The 14,611-nt window shown below is 44.5% G+C and overlaps 1 protein-coding gene across 2 annotated transcripts in view; it reads left to right on the top strand.

The window, feature by feature from the left end:
- necab3 (N-terminal EF-hand calcium binding protein 3) overlaps positions 1–12,104 on the top strand; it is a 36,775-nt gene extending 24,671 nt beyond the window's left edge. Inside the window, exons 8-14 of one of the 2 annotated variants that reach the window (XM_076024832.1) lie at positions 952–1,031; positions 2,236–2,289; positions 4,459–4,512; positions 5,162–5,274; positions 5,714–5,791; positions 7,067–7,158; positions 11,158–12,104. In XM_076024832.1, coding sequence (XP_075880947.1) covers positions 952–1,031; positions 2,236–2,289; positions 4,459–4,512; positions 5,162–5,274; positions 5,714–5,791; positions 7,067–7,158; positions 11,158–11,186 — 500 coding nt within the window. In that variant the 3' untranslated portion in view covers positions 11,187–12,104. The remainder of the gene's footprint in view (positions 1–951; positions 1,032–2,235; positions 2,290–4,458; positions 4,513–5,161; positions 5,275–5,713; positions 5,792–7,066; positions 7,159–11,157) is intronic. The other variant, XM_076024833.1, reaches the window with a different exon arrangement.
- Positions 12,105–14,611: the final 2,507 nt, after the last annotated feature.

Genomic DNA, 14,611 nt, shown 5'->3' with positions numbered 1-14,611 from the left:
AATTGTCGGCAGAGCAATTCACCCCATGCAAGGTCATACTACCATTATCTAAAGCGCATTTACTCATTATGAAAGTCATTTATTTTATCCCTCAGCAGCTCTAATAACTCCAATCATAGACACCAAGGCTGCAATCAAGCAAAACATGAATGCCTGATTAAAAAAGTGGCAGCGGTAGCGAAGACGTTGGCTAGACCGTGAATTCTGACCTAAGCTAGCACACAAGCACAATGAAAGACTTGCATTTTTGTGAATGTATTTAGTAAGAATGTACTAATGATGATATTTTCTACTCTGTACTCACATACTTTTCTTTTAATTCCAACTAGACTTCCATATTTTTTTCTCTCTCCTCTGTTAAACCAAAACATGAATTTATTAGGAATATTTCCTAGTTTGCAGATATTGACTTAAGCTAGCATAGTCGCGCTGTTACGCTACTTCCTACCTCCCCATATTGTTGTTGAGAGCATTGTATCTTCAGCGTGAGACCACAAATAGTAATAGTCTGCTACATTTTCACAGTAGGCTGGACACACTGACCAGCTCAAATTGGTATTTAGTAGTTATTAAATAAGTATGTGATTCGAAGCACACCTTCAGGGCGTTCGCTTCCAGTTAAAGTTCTTTGTTATTTACAGCTAAAACTGCCACGACGATATATTTCCCGCGAGACCTCAATATTCCACTATCGTGCACGTTCGCATGCGTGCGCTTCAGCGTTGCCCTCTGCCTTTATGACTTTGCCAGCAGACGTAGGCCATCTGTTTTGAAGTGCTCTCCAAACGTCAATCAAACGGCCCAACGAAGACAAGAGGTCTGAGTACAGCGCTAACCGCCTTTTACTGTCGGGGGGGGGGGGGGGGAAATCACATCCAGATGAGATTTGTGTGCACCAGGACAAATCTCTTATATGAAGTGTTTCACTCTAGCGACGCTCGTTGTTTCCAGGCGAGAGTCCGGACACCGAAGAGAACTGGTGCTCTCAAGTCAACAGGCTGCAGCAGCTGCTGGATAAACTGGAGTGTCAGGTAGGACGCAGATCAACGTGTTCACAGCGCCAAGATAATGAGTCCTGCACTCAAAAGCAGTAGGTTGGAGGAGGTGTTTGTAAGAAAGTCAGACAGAACGTCTCGCACGCCTAACATGGGGTCATAATTACCAAGTCAAAATAACTATGGCTTTTTACCTTTTTCAAATTCTCTTTTCTACAACCTATTTGTATGAAATTGGTTTTGCCTGAAGCTAAGAGCTCAGCCATTTTCCATAAAGATACAGAAACAGGAACTGAGCGCTGCAATATTATTATATGTCAATATAATAATGTGTGTATATATATATATATACTGTATATGTATATAAGTATAAACATACATATACCGTATATATACTGTATGTACACATATATACACATATACAAATATGTATATATATATATTCTATGTATATATGTGCATAATTATATAATATATAATTATAATGTATATCATTTGTTTGTTTTTCTGTGTGTGTGTGCGTGTGTGCGTGTGCGTGCGTGCGTGCGTGCGTGCGTGCGTGCGTGCGTGCGTGTATGATTTGTTTCACCAGAAATGAGACTTTGATCATTTTGATTTTGAAGTGCACGCTGTACCTTTTGCCTTACGCTCTATAATTCCGTGACCTGTTATCCAAGCCTCTCTCGCACTCTTCCACTCTCGTCTGCTGCTCCATCTGATTCTCTCGCCCTCTTTTATATTAACTCCTGCTCCTCCCGTCTTCGGGTTTCCCACCGCACTGCCCCCCCCTCCACCTCTCCACCCCCCTGCCCCCTTCCTGCCGTCTCCTTTCTCCGCGCATTTTCCTCGCTTTATAATCCTCGGTTTTTCGACAACCCGGAGGGACTCGGAGTGTAATATCAAAGCAATTCATAACCTGCAGCATGTCCTGAGTTCAATATCCATGCTCTGTCCATCCCACCGCCTTCCTCTTCTTCTCTTTCATGGCAGCAGAATGAGTTTTTCCTGCCTCAAAGGTTATCTTTCTCGCTCGCGCGCACTCGCTTATGCAGGAGAGTGTGCGCACAACGCACAAAACCGTAACCTTTAACATGGCTTTCGCCTGCTGGATTGCATTTATGTGCCTAGACTGGATGAGGCGCTTCGACCTGTGCCTCGGCAAAAATGCAGTCTGCTTCAGTAGACGTGTTTTCTTCAGAGTCAAGAGTTTATTCTGGTATTTGTCACCTTCTTCCGTCAGGGTCCCAAGTTGGAGCCGCTGAAGGAGGACTCGCTGGCCAGCACATACAAGTCGGTGAGTAGTGGGGAGACGGCTCAAAGGCTCAGTGTGTGTGTGTGTGTGTGTGTGTGTGTGTGTGTGTGTGTGTGTGTGTGTGTGTGTGTGTGTGTGTGTGTGTGTGTGTGTGTGTGTGTGTGTGTGTGTGTGTGTGTGTGTGTGTGTGCGTCTGTGTCAAGAACACAGTTAGGGCCCTTCAAGATGAACTATAATCACAGCAGTAGGTTGACCTGCCCTGCAGACAGCAGGTTATGTCAGCATCGCTCTGCAAACATTGTTCTCTCAAACTCTCCTTCTCTCATATTGTTCTCTCGGCAAATTCCATCCGGAGAAGTCGGCCCCAGTCTTCATCCCCCCCCCCCCCCCCATCGCTTGATCCCACATCTTTCCGAGAAACAAAGCTATGATGCCACTTTGAAAAACCAAAAACAAAACATGAAACTGAGCAAATCTCCGTGCATCAATCCATACATCAGTATGGATTAGTTTTCACTGTGAGACCTCGACAACAAATATTAATGTTTCTATGAATGTTTGTAGACCATGTTAGCATTAAAGGCAGATTTTTAACAAATTTTAAAGGCGCTCTTTGATAGATATAAATGGATCTGCCTGAATTAAATTGAACAGAAAAGAACGTCTGTATGTTTTCTATTGATACATTCACAGAAAGTGTAACGACAATTGTGTTTTGGTTTGCATATAATTCATTTGTATTTACGTGAACAGCAGGTCCACTTGTAAGGCGACGACCTCATTGTCCCATGATGCATCATGATGCAGTTTAGAACACAGATGGTGCTCTGACTGACATGAAATGGAAATGAAAAAAGATGTCATACAAAGGATAGCTTCAGAAAAGGCGGATTAACATTGTTTGCAATGTGTTTTAGATGCGACCAGATCTTGAACAATGTGTTGCATTTGAATGTTTTGAACACTGCAACCTTTTCTCTGGCGAATGCAAACCTTGTTTAACATTTGCCAAAGAAATGACAAAACAACCAGTCTTTCGCTTTGCTTACAAAGACTTTTGTCTGTGCGTGTTACATTATATTCCAAAGAGTCTGGCTCGGCTGCTCCCTCACCATCCACTCGAGGAGGATACAGCTTGTTCTCACAGTTTTGTTCACTGTTCTCCAACTAGAATGTCAAGTTGTGCATCAGTTTCCTTGTCATAAACATTTAAACTGGAACACACAGTACCTGGCAAGTCAAAGGTTTGTTCATACGAAGATGAATGTTTATTTCTTCTGGGTTTTACTCCATAACTAAGCCACGAAAAAGGGTCAGGAGACAGTTTTTTTTTTTCCGTGAAAGCACTCACAGAACTTCCTGTCCGGATGTGTGTAGGAAATGACCTTTCAGCATGAATGTGATGCCACAGTCTCCCCACGCAGGCAGGAGGAAAGCTACGGCCGCGGTTTCATCGGAGATGTAATAGAAGTTGTCATGATGTTTATTCGCCTCTCACTTGTTTTATTACCGTCCCTGCTCTGGGATGCTTTGAAAAAAGATGTTGGTGGATAATTCTCCTGTCTATCACTTTCAAAACAGGCCAATCAGATTTCTTGTCTTCCGCTTAAACGAGCTGGCAGCAGCGATGTAGGCAATAAATAATATACTGTATTGAATCGTTGTTCATAAGATCCACTCACCGTTAATTGATACAAGGAAAGTGTAAAACACTGCAAGAGTAGATTTGCAACATGCAGCAAAACTGGGATCGTGTGCCACCTTGCGGGAAGGTTCAACAGCGTTTTTTGGACATAAAGGATGATTTACTCTATTACTCACTACGCTTTTCAGAACAAAAAGTTCTGAAATTTCCAGGAACTCAACTTTTTGTAACGTCACCAACAGCACAACACAAGATGACATGTAGACGGTCTATTAAAATCATAACTGTGTATCTGATTTAGGAGAAAGTGAAAATTGATTGTTTTTGTACGCAAGAGGCTGCAAACAGGGGGACATGTGCTGTTTCATGAGGATTTGTAGAGTTTTTATGGATTAATTAATCTTGCAGAAATGCTTTCTGCTAGCAAAAATGGACCTCAGGTGTTCAGGTAGACGGTGAACAATTTAGTGGGTTGCTCCTGTTTTGAACCACCTTCTTAATCATTGTAGATGGATGGTGACAAAGAAGGTTTCAAAAGATCGTTTTTTTGTTGTTTTTTTTTCTAGACGTATCCAAGCTGTGCTGGCAAAAGTTGCCTGAAGACGTTTGTGGCTGCAGCGGTGAGTCACTTTTGCACCGGAGGGAGTTTGAGGCTCTGCGTCGGGGGACCTCAGATCACCTCCTTGCGTGGGGGAATTTTTGATCCTCGTCCAGCGTCACGGCACATCCGTTCAGTAAAGGAAAAGCGCACGTTGTCCTCCGGGGTCCTCCGACTATTTGCGTGGACGGCAGGTGATGGAGAGAGCTGCGTTTGGGGGGCGCGTGCTGAGGCCAAAATGGGGCAAGGTGCGAGAGGGAAGTGCGTCAGCGTGATGGGGGTGACGAGGCGCCATGGCAACGAGTGTCATCAGTGAAGGTTTACATCCAGCGTTGTGACACCGCAATGTTTTTGATGTACCACAGTAAGAATCGCTCTCAAGTCTCCCGAGTGTTTCAGCATCATGGTCTTTGTCAAACATCTTGGTTATTCAAAGGTGTGTCTGTCTGATGCAGCCACAGAAGATTGTTCTGCGAATATTTCACAAAGTTATTTGAGATTCTGAAAGATTTTAAGGTTTTCCAAAAACTTCTTTGCACTCCTGTAGTTTCCTTTACTGACACTTTGTCAGTTTGTATAGTAAAAAAAAAAAAAAAAAAGGTTTAGATTAACGAAATGTTAATAGGACTTTATATCTCCTTCCCCTCTGGCTCTTCTGCCTTCTGTCACAGAACATCCTGCTGGTTCAGAGGCAGCTGTCGGTGACCGCCGACGACCACGACAACTTCCAGAAAGTTCTGAAGAGTTACGTCGACGCCACCTCGGCCCACTTGGACAACCTACAGTGAGTTAAAAGAAAGTAAAAACAAAAAAACAAACGGGGGGCCTTTATGCTCCGAGGGCCACATGGATTTTTATTGTAAATAAACGGAGCGACTTAGCGTTGTTGAATATTTCCCCCGCTGTCCTATTATCCATCACCCTGGGCGGTGCTAATAGCTTTGATGCGGTGCCAAACTGAGAGCGGCTTGATTGGGAAATTAGCATTTTGACAGTGAGTATTTCCAAAAAGCGCCGCCATCAAATAAGTTCTTTTTTTCTCCTCTCGGTGTCGCCCCAAAGCTTTGAAAACTGTCCAGTTCTGATCCACTGATCACCACTCAGGTTGAAAAAAGGGGGGGAGGGGAAACCAATTTTTCATGTGACTGATCCTGACCTAGTGAAAACTTTCTTTCTCACTCTGTACCCTCTTCTTGCCCCACTCTGCCTCTCATCTCTGTCAGTGTGTCCGTTCAGAAGCTCCCGGGGAAGTCGTGTTACATAATGTATGAGTTCTGGCAAGACCGCATCTCCTGGATGAGGTCAGTTCTGTGTGTGTGTGTGTGTGTGTGTGTGTGTGTGTGTGTGTGTGTGTGTGTGTGTGTGTGTGTGTGTGTGTGTGTGTGTGTGTGTGTGTGTGTGTGTGTGGGAGAAAGGGAGAGAGAGAGAGAGATCAGCGGACTGTTTGGCACTCTCTGATGGAAATGTTCTCCACCAGTGACGACGAGCAGATGGCCCACCACCACTCAGTCACCGGCACGCACACACAAAATGCACAGCGCCACGGACGCACTCAGAAGAAGAAATTAATAGTGAAAATAAAATTAAGATACACGCAAATTGTTTGTCCGTGTCCAGCCTCCCCACACCCAACGACCCCAATCATCCAGTACAGTGTGTAAATTCCTGCCATCTAGTGGTCAGATTTTAGATTGCAGCGCTCATTCGCTTCAATCCCTCCCTCTCCCGAGCTTGCCAGTGAACTACGGTGGCCTGCGCCGAAAATCTGGATACCCCGTCCACCGTCTTCTTCGTTGGTATATTTGCGGACGCGGGCATTCACCCTGAATATGAACCGCGCTGTCTGCACCGGCTTCCTTAGAAGTTTGGCGGTGCAAGAGGGCAGCTAACTGGGAGCAAGACCTTTACTCTATGTATATTCTTATATAGTAATAAGAACAGTTCTATGAGTGGGAAAACCAAATTACCTTTATTGTACTTTGTAAATTGACTAATTGATATATTTGTGGGCAGTATATTAAGCTTTTGCTAATATAAAAATCGTAAATGAGGCGAGTTGTTACACATTGGACCTGTAACGATTGTTGACTGACTATTATTTTCAATCAAAAGAAAGTGATGTGAAGTCTTGGAGGCGTTGGAGGCAATGAAACTCTTTCGGCCCCACCTGTGTGATTGTTTGGTCGATTGATTGGTCGATTGCTTGATCATTCAAATGAACTGATGAATCTACTGATTAATCGGTGGGTTGGTTGGTTGGTTGGTTGGTTGATCGGGAAACAATTGCATGCAACATTGCTTCACACGTCCGTACAAAGTATGTGCACACCTTTGCAACCCAAAAATGTTTTTAAAACCTGAGAAAACCGAAATTGAGAGTCAGTCGAGCAGCACTTAAATCAGTGCAGTGTGAATGAGTCAGTGAAGTTCCCCTCAGTTTGTCCAAACCCCTTTTTTCCCCAAAATACATTTTATGACAAGGACATCCAGGTGTTTCACTTGGATCTGAGTCACTCAGTGACACCATGGACTCACTCGCCGATTCTGCTCTCATTTCTCGTCCCTTTTGCCGACAGCTACCTGCAGACCAACAGCAGCAAAGACTTCCAGCGCTGCGTCATTGACATGTTGGAGGACGCCGAGGTCGTTTCCACCATGTTGATCCCAGGTGTGTGTCTCTGTGTGTCAGTCTGTCTGTCTGTGAGAGAGAGGGAGACGTGCGCCGACTTGCACGTTAAATCACTAAACAGCGTGCGCATGTAGCAGCGAGGACCATTAAATACTGCTTAGTGCTGTTTAGCAAGGAGGGAAGAAAACAAAACAGCGCTGCTGCTGCTGCTGCTGCTGACGACGACAACAGGCCATTTGACTCAAACCTTCCCCGGTGTGCAGATGATGATCGAAGTTTTAACACTGCACTCTGTTCCACCCCTCCTGTCTCATTATTTCCCACCCCTCTGCAATCACACTGCGCCTGCCACAGAGTTTCCCCCTGAGCCGTCACAACTTTTAAGTCTACAAACAGAAGCAGTGCTGGGAGTTCTGCCCACAGTGTGTCAAAACAAATCAATATACACACAAAGTGGCGGGGATTTTTGTTTTGTTTTGTTTTTTGTGTTTTGTTTTTTGGACACCTCGTGCATGTATTAAGAATCGTAGCCTTAAGTTTCCAAGTGCAGTTTAGCTGTTGAAGTACATAGAATACAAGAATTTCTTTTTCTGTCTTAATAACAATTAGATCTAGCTAAATCATTTCCATTTGTTTGTTCGCCTCTGAGGCAGGCAAGCCTTTTCAAATACACAAAAAAAAAATGCAAATATTTAGTGATAATAATTAGGATAGAGTGAAAAATAGGCGTCCAAAATGTTTTTTGTTTTTCCATGACTGTACAGCTGCTATGCCGAAGACTTGGCATGGTTTTTAGAGAAGTCAACTTGAATGAATGTCAGATGGTGCTTCCGTCATGGTGCTCCGAGTCCCAACACGAACAACACATTTTTACAGGTAAAGTTTGTAATATTTGGCGAAGAAACATCAAGTGCTTACATGTCACAATCATAAATCAGGCCAAATGTTACACACCGGGGGCAAACAGGAGCAACCTTTCTTTTCAAAACAGCCGCGAGCAGCCGCCAGCGGGGCAGAAATGTTGACAAGCTCTGCTCCATCTGATGCACGGATCTAATTTCTCTCCCCGGCTTCATCAGCAAGCGACGGAGCAGCGTGAATCACGGCCGCTCCTCTCCCAGACGACAATCATCGCTCTTCCCTCTCATCATATTCATCGTGGATTAACTTGTTGCCCTCCCGTGATTCTGCGTCAGCAGACGGCAGAGCCCATTGTTATTTTTTCTGCCTGTTTTATTTCTTTCTTTATTTTGTTTAGCGGACGGCGACTCAGGTGTGCGTGGGCGCTGCGCGGGTTGCGCTCGTTGCCTGGTTACTCTAGCCAGGTTGCGTGTGCACATTGGCTGTGTTTGCATCACACAGAAGAGTTCTCGTATAAATCGGTTGTGGATCACTTTTCAAAGGGTAAAAACATTTATATATATATATATATATTTTTTTTTTTTTATGCGCGTCTGTTGTTGCCAGAGAGAGCGGCTGTGACGAACAGGGTGACGAAGCTCGTCGATTAGCTGCAATTGTTCAGCTTCTGCTAACCTTGAAATTAGCTCATTGAAATACAATATGGACAACATATATCGCAACAAAAGGTTGTTTTTTTTTCGCTTTTACGTCATCTGGCGGCCGATTCAATGGAACTGAATCGGGAAGACCTGTGTCAAGGGGTCGCGCGGCACTCAGCAAAGAGTCACGTGTGCCACAGCTCTGCATCCATCAGGGGAAATTGCACACCCTTGCCTACTGATTTAGCAGGGGCGGTCCTGCTGTGTTGCGAAGTTTCATTTCCACATTAATCTGCACACTGTCACCTTCCATTGATCCAGGGTGGTTCGCCTCAGACTCGAAAGGAAAGGAAAAAAAGTGTCCTCTGCGTGGCAATAATGGAAGTAAACTTTTCTATAATTCTGAAATTCCACTTGGCACAGAAGAAAAAATAAAAATAATAAAAACCAAATCACTTCAATTCCGTGCCTAATGCAGATCTGTCACTGACATTTTAACAGCTCTGGTAACAGAAGGCGACTCTCCAGATTCTGGGTTACATTCGGCATAACTGTAGCTATCCTTAGCATCCATTGGGAGTGTGTCTCATGCTATTTGCCTGTGTTTTCTGAGGTTGAGGCAAATTTGTCCACCCAAGAGAGGGCTGCTTCCTGCTATTTATAACGGCGGTAGGGCAGCTGTTCCGATGGGCAAGAGGAGGCAGAGATTCACGTGCACTAACGTGCATGCACGGCCGGTCCAGATTTGAAAACTAAAGGTAAAAAAAAAAAGGGGGGCTTCAAATCAGCAGATGTGGCGCATGATGTGACACTCTACCACAGAGGAAATAACACCACCAGAGCCTCACATACCGATTCATTTATTGCCTGGTAGCTGCCCTGCTGCCTGATTATACCTTGATTTGGAGGGAAGTCTAACCTTTAAGTTCCACTGGGAGCCTCTTTAGTCAGCCTCAGAATTTCACTGCACCGGCTGCAGAATCACTTCATTCTGACACACACAGCACTTCCAGGGCTTAATCAGCACTGTGCTGAGATTCCAATGTTTATGATGATCAGTATTAGCATTATGATTATTGCTTGGTGGACAGCTCGCCATACAGAATACAAAATATCCCCAAGATCTAATTTTTGCAGATTTCATAGTGAGTCGCCTGCAGATTCACACAGAATTCAATACTGTCCAAGTTGTTTTGTGCCTCCGTCGAAGGTCATTCTTTTGTTTTGTGGCGGTTTTTGTTATTATTTTATATATTGCAGTTTGTTTACCCAATCTCACACCGACTTTGTTCCTCACATCTCGCCACTCCACAAAGTCTGACAGTGTCTGGGTGTCCTGGCAGAATCGGCAGGTTCACAGACTTTATTTCCCATTACGGTGCCTTAGCTTTCAGGAAAGCTCTCTGGTTCCCTCTTTTCGAGTAGCTTGTGTTTGCGTGCGCGACGGTTGTCTGGCAAAAAAAAAAAAGAGAGAGTGAGAGAGCCAGAGAGGCAGATAGCATTTTCTTTTTTTTTACTTGAGATTTTTTTTTTTTTTTCTCAATCTCAGGAACTCAGTTTTGGCTGAGGAGGATGTGAGAAAGAGAGCGCAGAGTTGCTGACTGACAAGGAGGAGCGGGATGGTTTATGAGTTGCGCATGAGAAGCAGAAGCACCAACTGGAATCAATGACGGGAAATAAATAAAACAGGAGCGTCTGCCGCGGTGAGAGGCAGCTGGTATTGTTTGCGATGAGCCTGAGCTTTTCCAGGGGCGACCAGGTGTTCTACGGTCAGTCTGAGAAACTGTCGGTCACCGCCAGCAGTCTGCACAAAAGCTCAAGTCTTGCCCCCCAAAAAATGGACTAGGATGAAGGTAATTTATGTTTGACCCTTTGTTGGTGACAGAGACGTCTCATTAAGAAAAAATACAGTGGATAGGAAGAAAAAAAAATCAGGCTGGTGCCTGCGGTATTAAAGGCCCGAGATGAAAGTACAAAATGTTCAGATGTGAAATGTCCCCCACCCCCAATGAAACATGAAAAACACATCTCAAAATAGTAATGTATCTGTTCTAAAAGAAAAATGCTTATAATCGTATCTAGTTCACGCCTCGTCTGAGAAGACAGCGGGGAAACTGGCTAACTAGCCGACCAGCTAGCTAGCCAACTGGCCAAGTGATGTACGTGAACATGCAAACAGATTTTGTCTGTTTTACTTTTCCCTGGCAGACACTGAGCTTGCCAGCCATCAAAATGTTTTTGTTACATTTGCACATAATACATCAACCGTGAGAAAAAAAAAAATGTTTTCCACTTTGTTATATTTGTAAAACAGCACCCACGCTGAAACCTTAATTGCGTGCGACGTGTAAAGGCCTTGAGTGCTAAATCAAGTGAATAAAAGGTATTCTTTTTTTTTGTTCGTCTTCACTAAGTTTCACTGTAATTGCCGCCATCCTCACAGAAAGACGGCTGAAATCTTACAGGCAAATGATAAATAAATGCTCCTGCCCCACCCGACCCCCCCCGAACCCTCCTTCTGTGTCCCCCCTCTCAGCCTCCTGGTGGATCATGACTAACAACTAGCGGCTGAATCCAGAGAGTCGCTTCCGCTGCCCACGCTGTCGCACGGACGCCACCCCGCCACCCGCCCGCCCACGTTCCCAACTCACACAACCCGCGAGCGCACGCACGCACGCAGAGGGAATCCAAGATGCATCCATGTGTTTGAAAACTGCAGCAGCCAGACGGTGGCGTCATCCTGCATTCCAGCGTCTCCTGCTGCTCATTGTTCTGCCGCTTTATATCCAAAGGGGGGGGGGGTTTCCAGCCTGTCCGACTCCCTTGTCCCAGAAAAAAGCATTTAAACAAAACAAAACAAAAAACATATTGCTTGCAGCGTAGCGTTGGCAATTAAAATGACCCTGCCAGTCGTGTTTTGTGCTTCTGATGACTTGTGTGCCGTTGAGTAAACGCAGGGAAGAGCCGAGGAGATGATAAAAAGGAAAGGAAGAGGCGGCACAGTCGAAACCCTGCATGCTGACGATGTGGCCATGAGTCCCAGTTCCTCCAGACCCCGACTGTATATGTTGTATGATAATGCATCCGCCGTTTTATCCCATGTAGCTATCCTACTGTCGTGCACCGACTTAGAAAAGAAAACAAGCAAAAAAAAAAAAAACTTATTGTTGCTAGTACACCTGCCCAAGTATTTATCTGTTGCTAGAATATATCAGATCTTAATATAAGAGTATCTGTAAATATCTGACCAAGTGTAAGAGAATGTGTTTTATTCAGAGATTTGATGGTATGACTCTTAAGTTATGCAAAGACGAGACATTATAATGTTGGGTTGGTTTTATTTTATTTATTTATAGCTAGGTGAGGTTACGCTACCTGCACACATGGAACTCGGGTAGAATCAGTTTTCAGTTGTGTTTGGGTTCAGTGACGTCACCAATGATTGTAAACAAACAGAGCTTTAATAAAAACCATTCAAACTGACTTTGAGACTCAGTGTTTCCTGATGAGCGAGCGGGGCATGTTTTGTCAGAGAGCTGTTCGGAGATTTCGCTCCATTTTTCACGGCTGTTAGAGTTCCTGTTGCCTTTCTACAGTGTAATCCAAACACTTTAACGTACTTGAGGGGTAGATTGTGGCTGGTTTGCTACATGCATACAAACAATAAACATATAAAACACCCTAGGGTCGCCATGGTCTCCAACCAGTCTGCCCATTCCAACCTGTGACCCCCTGACATCAACAGCATTTTCCTCCACACAACTGCCTCCCGCTGGATATTTTCTATTTTTGGCACCATTCTCTTTAAACCCCAGAGATGGTTGTGATACTGCGAAAATTCCAGTCGCTCAGCAGTTTGTGAAGCACTCAGACCAGCTCGTCTGGCACCAACAAGCATCTTCGTCACTTTTAAGGTCACTTCAATCCCTTTTCTTCCCTTTTCTGACACCATGTCTACGTGGCTAAATACCTTTAGTTGCGTTTATGTGATTGGCTAGATTTGGCGAGGTTAGAAGGATTGTCATTTTTCAGAAAACCTTAGCAAGAACTAATGAACATTTAGCAGCAGAATGCAGTGAGCATAGGGCCGTCATGTGGCAAAGGCATCAAATGTGATTGGAACCTCAAAGAAGGACGTGGCAGTCGCATATGCATCGTTCCCTTTTTTTTTTTCCAAAAAGATAAAAATAGTTTGAGACGAAAGCTCCTCCGTTCCCAGAACGAGCATTTGTTCTGTTGACGTGAATAAACTCTGTTTGGCTGACATTGTTCCAAATTTGCTGGAGCCGATCCGACCTGTGGTGTCTGAGCTCGGAGACGGAGGCTGCCGATTGGATCCCGGACTTATCTTCAGCAGCCTCCTGTCAGGCAGGCTGTCTGCCGAGATAAATATGTGGAGAAAATCAGCCCACTGATGGAGGTTAAGCTTCCAGTGTGCGTTCCTGAACCCTCCGGGACCACGTATCAAATTGCCAACGCTGGGGTTTAAATCAAATGCAAAATATTTTAGACTTGCTGGCAAATCCCAAATCCAGCCGTATAGTTTTTCACTTGAAACGCACCATCCAGCCCAACACCTTCGCCGGTCGAACAAAAGAGAAGCAAGCCTCTCCAATAACAGTTGTTCTTCTGCAGCAGTATCTGAGGAACCGGAGGAAAGACTGAAGGAAATACTGAGAGAAAAGAAGAAATGAAGATGTCAGCCAGTCCTTAAAATTCCCCATTTCCAAGCGTAAATCTGCATCCTCGAGAAGACTTGATCCTCGGGGCCGCCGCAGCTTTGCTTCGTCCTTAACTGTGTTTGTGCAGGTTTACGGGCCAAACAGGAAAAGTCAACACAAATTCCAGGAGAAGATTGCGCTAGCTAAAAATAAACTGCACAAATAAGGATATTTTCTTACTCTGCCAATTGTTTCCGAAGCCTCATGAATGAGGTTCAGCGATATTGATGGGCGGCTCGAGCTGATATGCAGTCTGTGCACACGTATACATATATATATATATATATATATATATATATATATATATATATATATATATATATATATATATATATATATATATATATATATATACTGTATATGTGGTATAGCTTGGATACGGGCTCTGTCCCTTCCTTTTTCTTCTTTTTTGTTGCACACAATGTACAGATTGCCGCCTCGGAATGAGAAATGTGTGCACAGCAAACCACAGTAGCAGTGAATTATTCTCCAAAGAAAACAAGCCTGTAAATCTCTGGAGATTTCCCTTCGCAGTTATGCTAGACATCGAGGCAAGACGCATCAGTACACTTCTTCGGGGAAGAAAGAAATAAATAAAAAAAACGCATACCCATTGCACTCACTGGGATTATTTGCCTATTTCAGTCTCCTGATTTGTGAAAAATGCGCCCCTGTGTTTGCTGAAGGGACTGCGGGACGCTGATGAATGGCCGGAGTCAAGGTTTCTCTGAATAACGGCGCCTCATCCTCTCCTCCCTTCACTGGAGGGAATGATAATGAAAAAAAAAAACCCTCCGAAGCCTTATTTCATCCGCTCCCAGGCACTCGCCCTTGGATCAGACGTTTTTGCGAGCGCGTCTCCACGCCGTGCGGGGTGCGGGGGGGTCAGAGGCCAAGGACCTAGGTGTCCGAGCGACATCTGTTGTCCCGCTCCGTCCCTCGCTCCTCGCCGAGGGAGTCCACACCAGTGTCGCAGGAGCAATGAGATCCAGGACGGAGGGAGACTGTGGAGGAGTTGCTCCAGAGAACAGTAGACACTCCCAAGGTCTCACATAATCAAAGAATAGAGTCGTGATGAGTGATTTTTTTTTTTTTTTTTTTTTACATTGTTTGATGAGCGTCTGCTCGTCGAAGAGGCGAGTCCTTCAAACAGTCAGTGAGAAAGTTCTGCTCTAATTCCATTGTCAATCTGCCCTATTCAAAGTGAGGACTTGAACATTGAACGCAGGCCGATCCTCAGTGATCGAAGCCCAGCGAGGTTTCTTACCT

Source organism: Nelusetta ayraudi, unplaced genomic scaffold, assembly GCF_046127955.1.
Source record: "Nelusetta ayraudi isolate G7.1 ecotype Tasmania unplaced genomic scaffold, CSIRO-AGI_Nayr_v1 ptg000017l, whole genome shotgun sequence".
Lineage (NCBI taxonomy): Eukaryota > Metazoa > Chordata > Actinopteri > Tetraodontiformes > Monacanthidae > Nelusetta > Nelusetta ayraudi.
The sequence above is the reverse complement of the archived record's forward strand: the minus strand, read 5'-3'. Positions and strand labels throughout refer to the sequence as shown.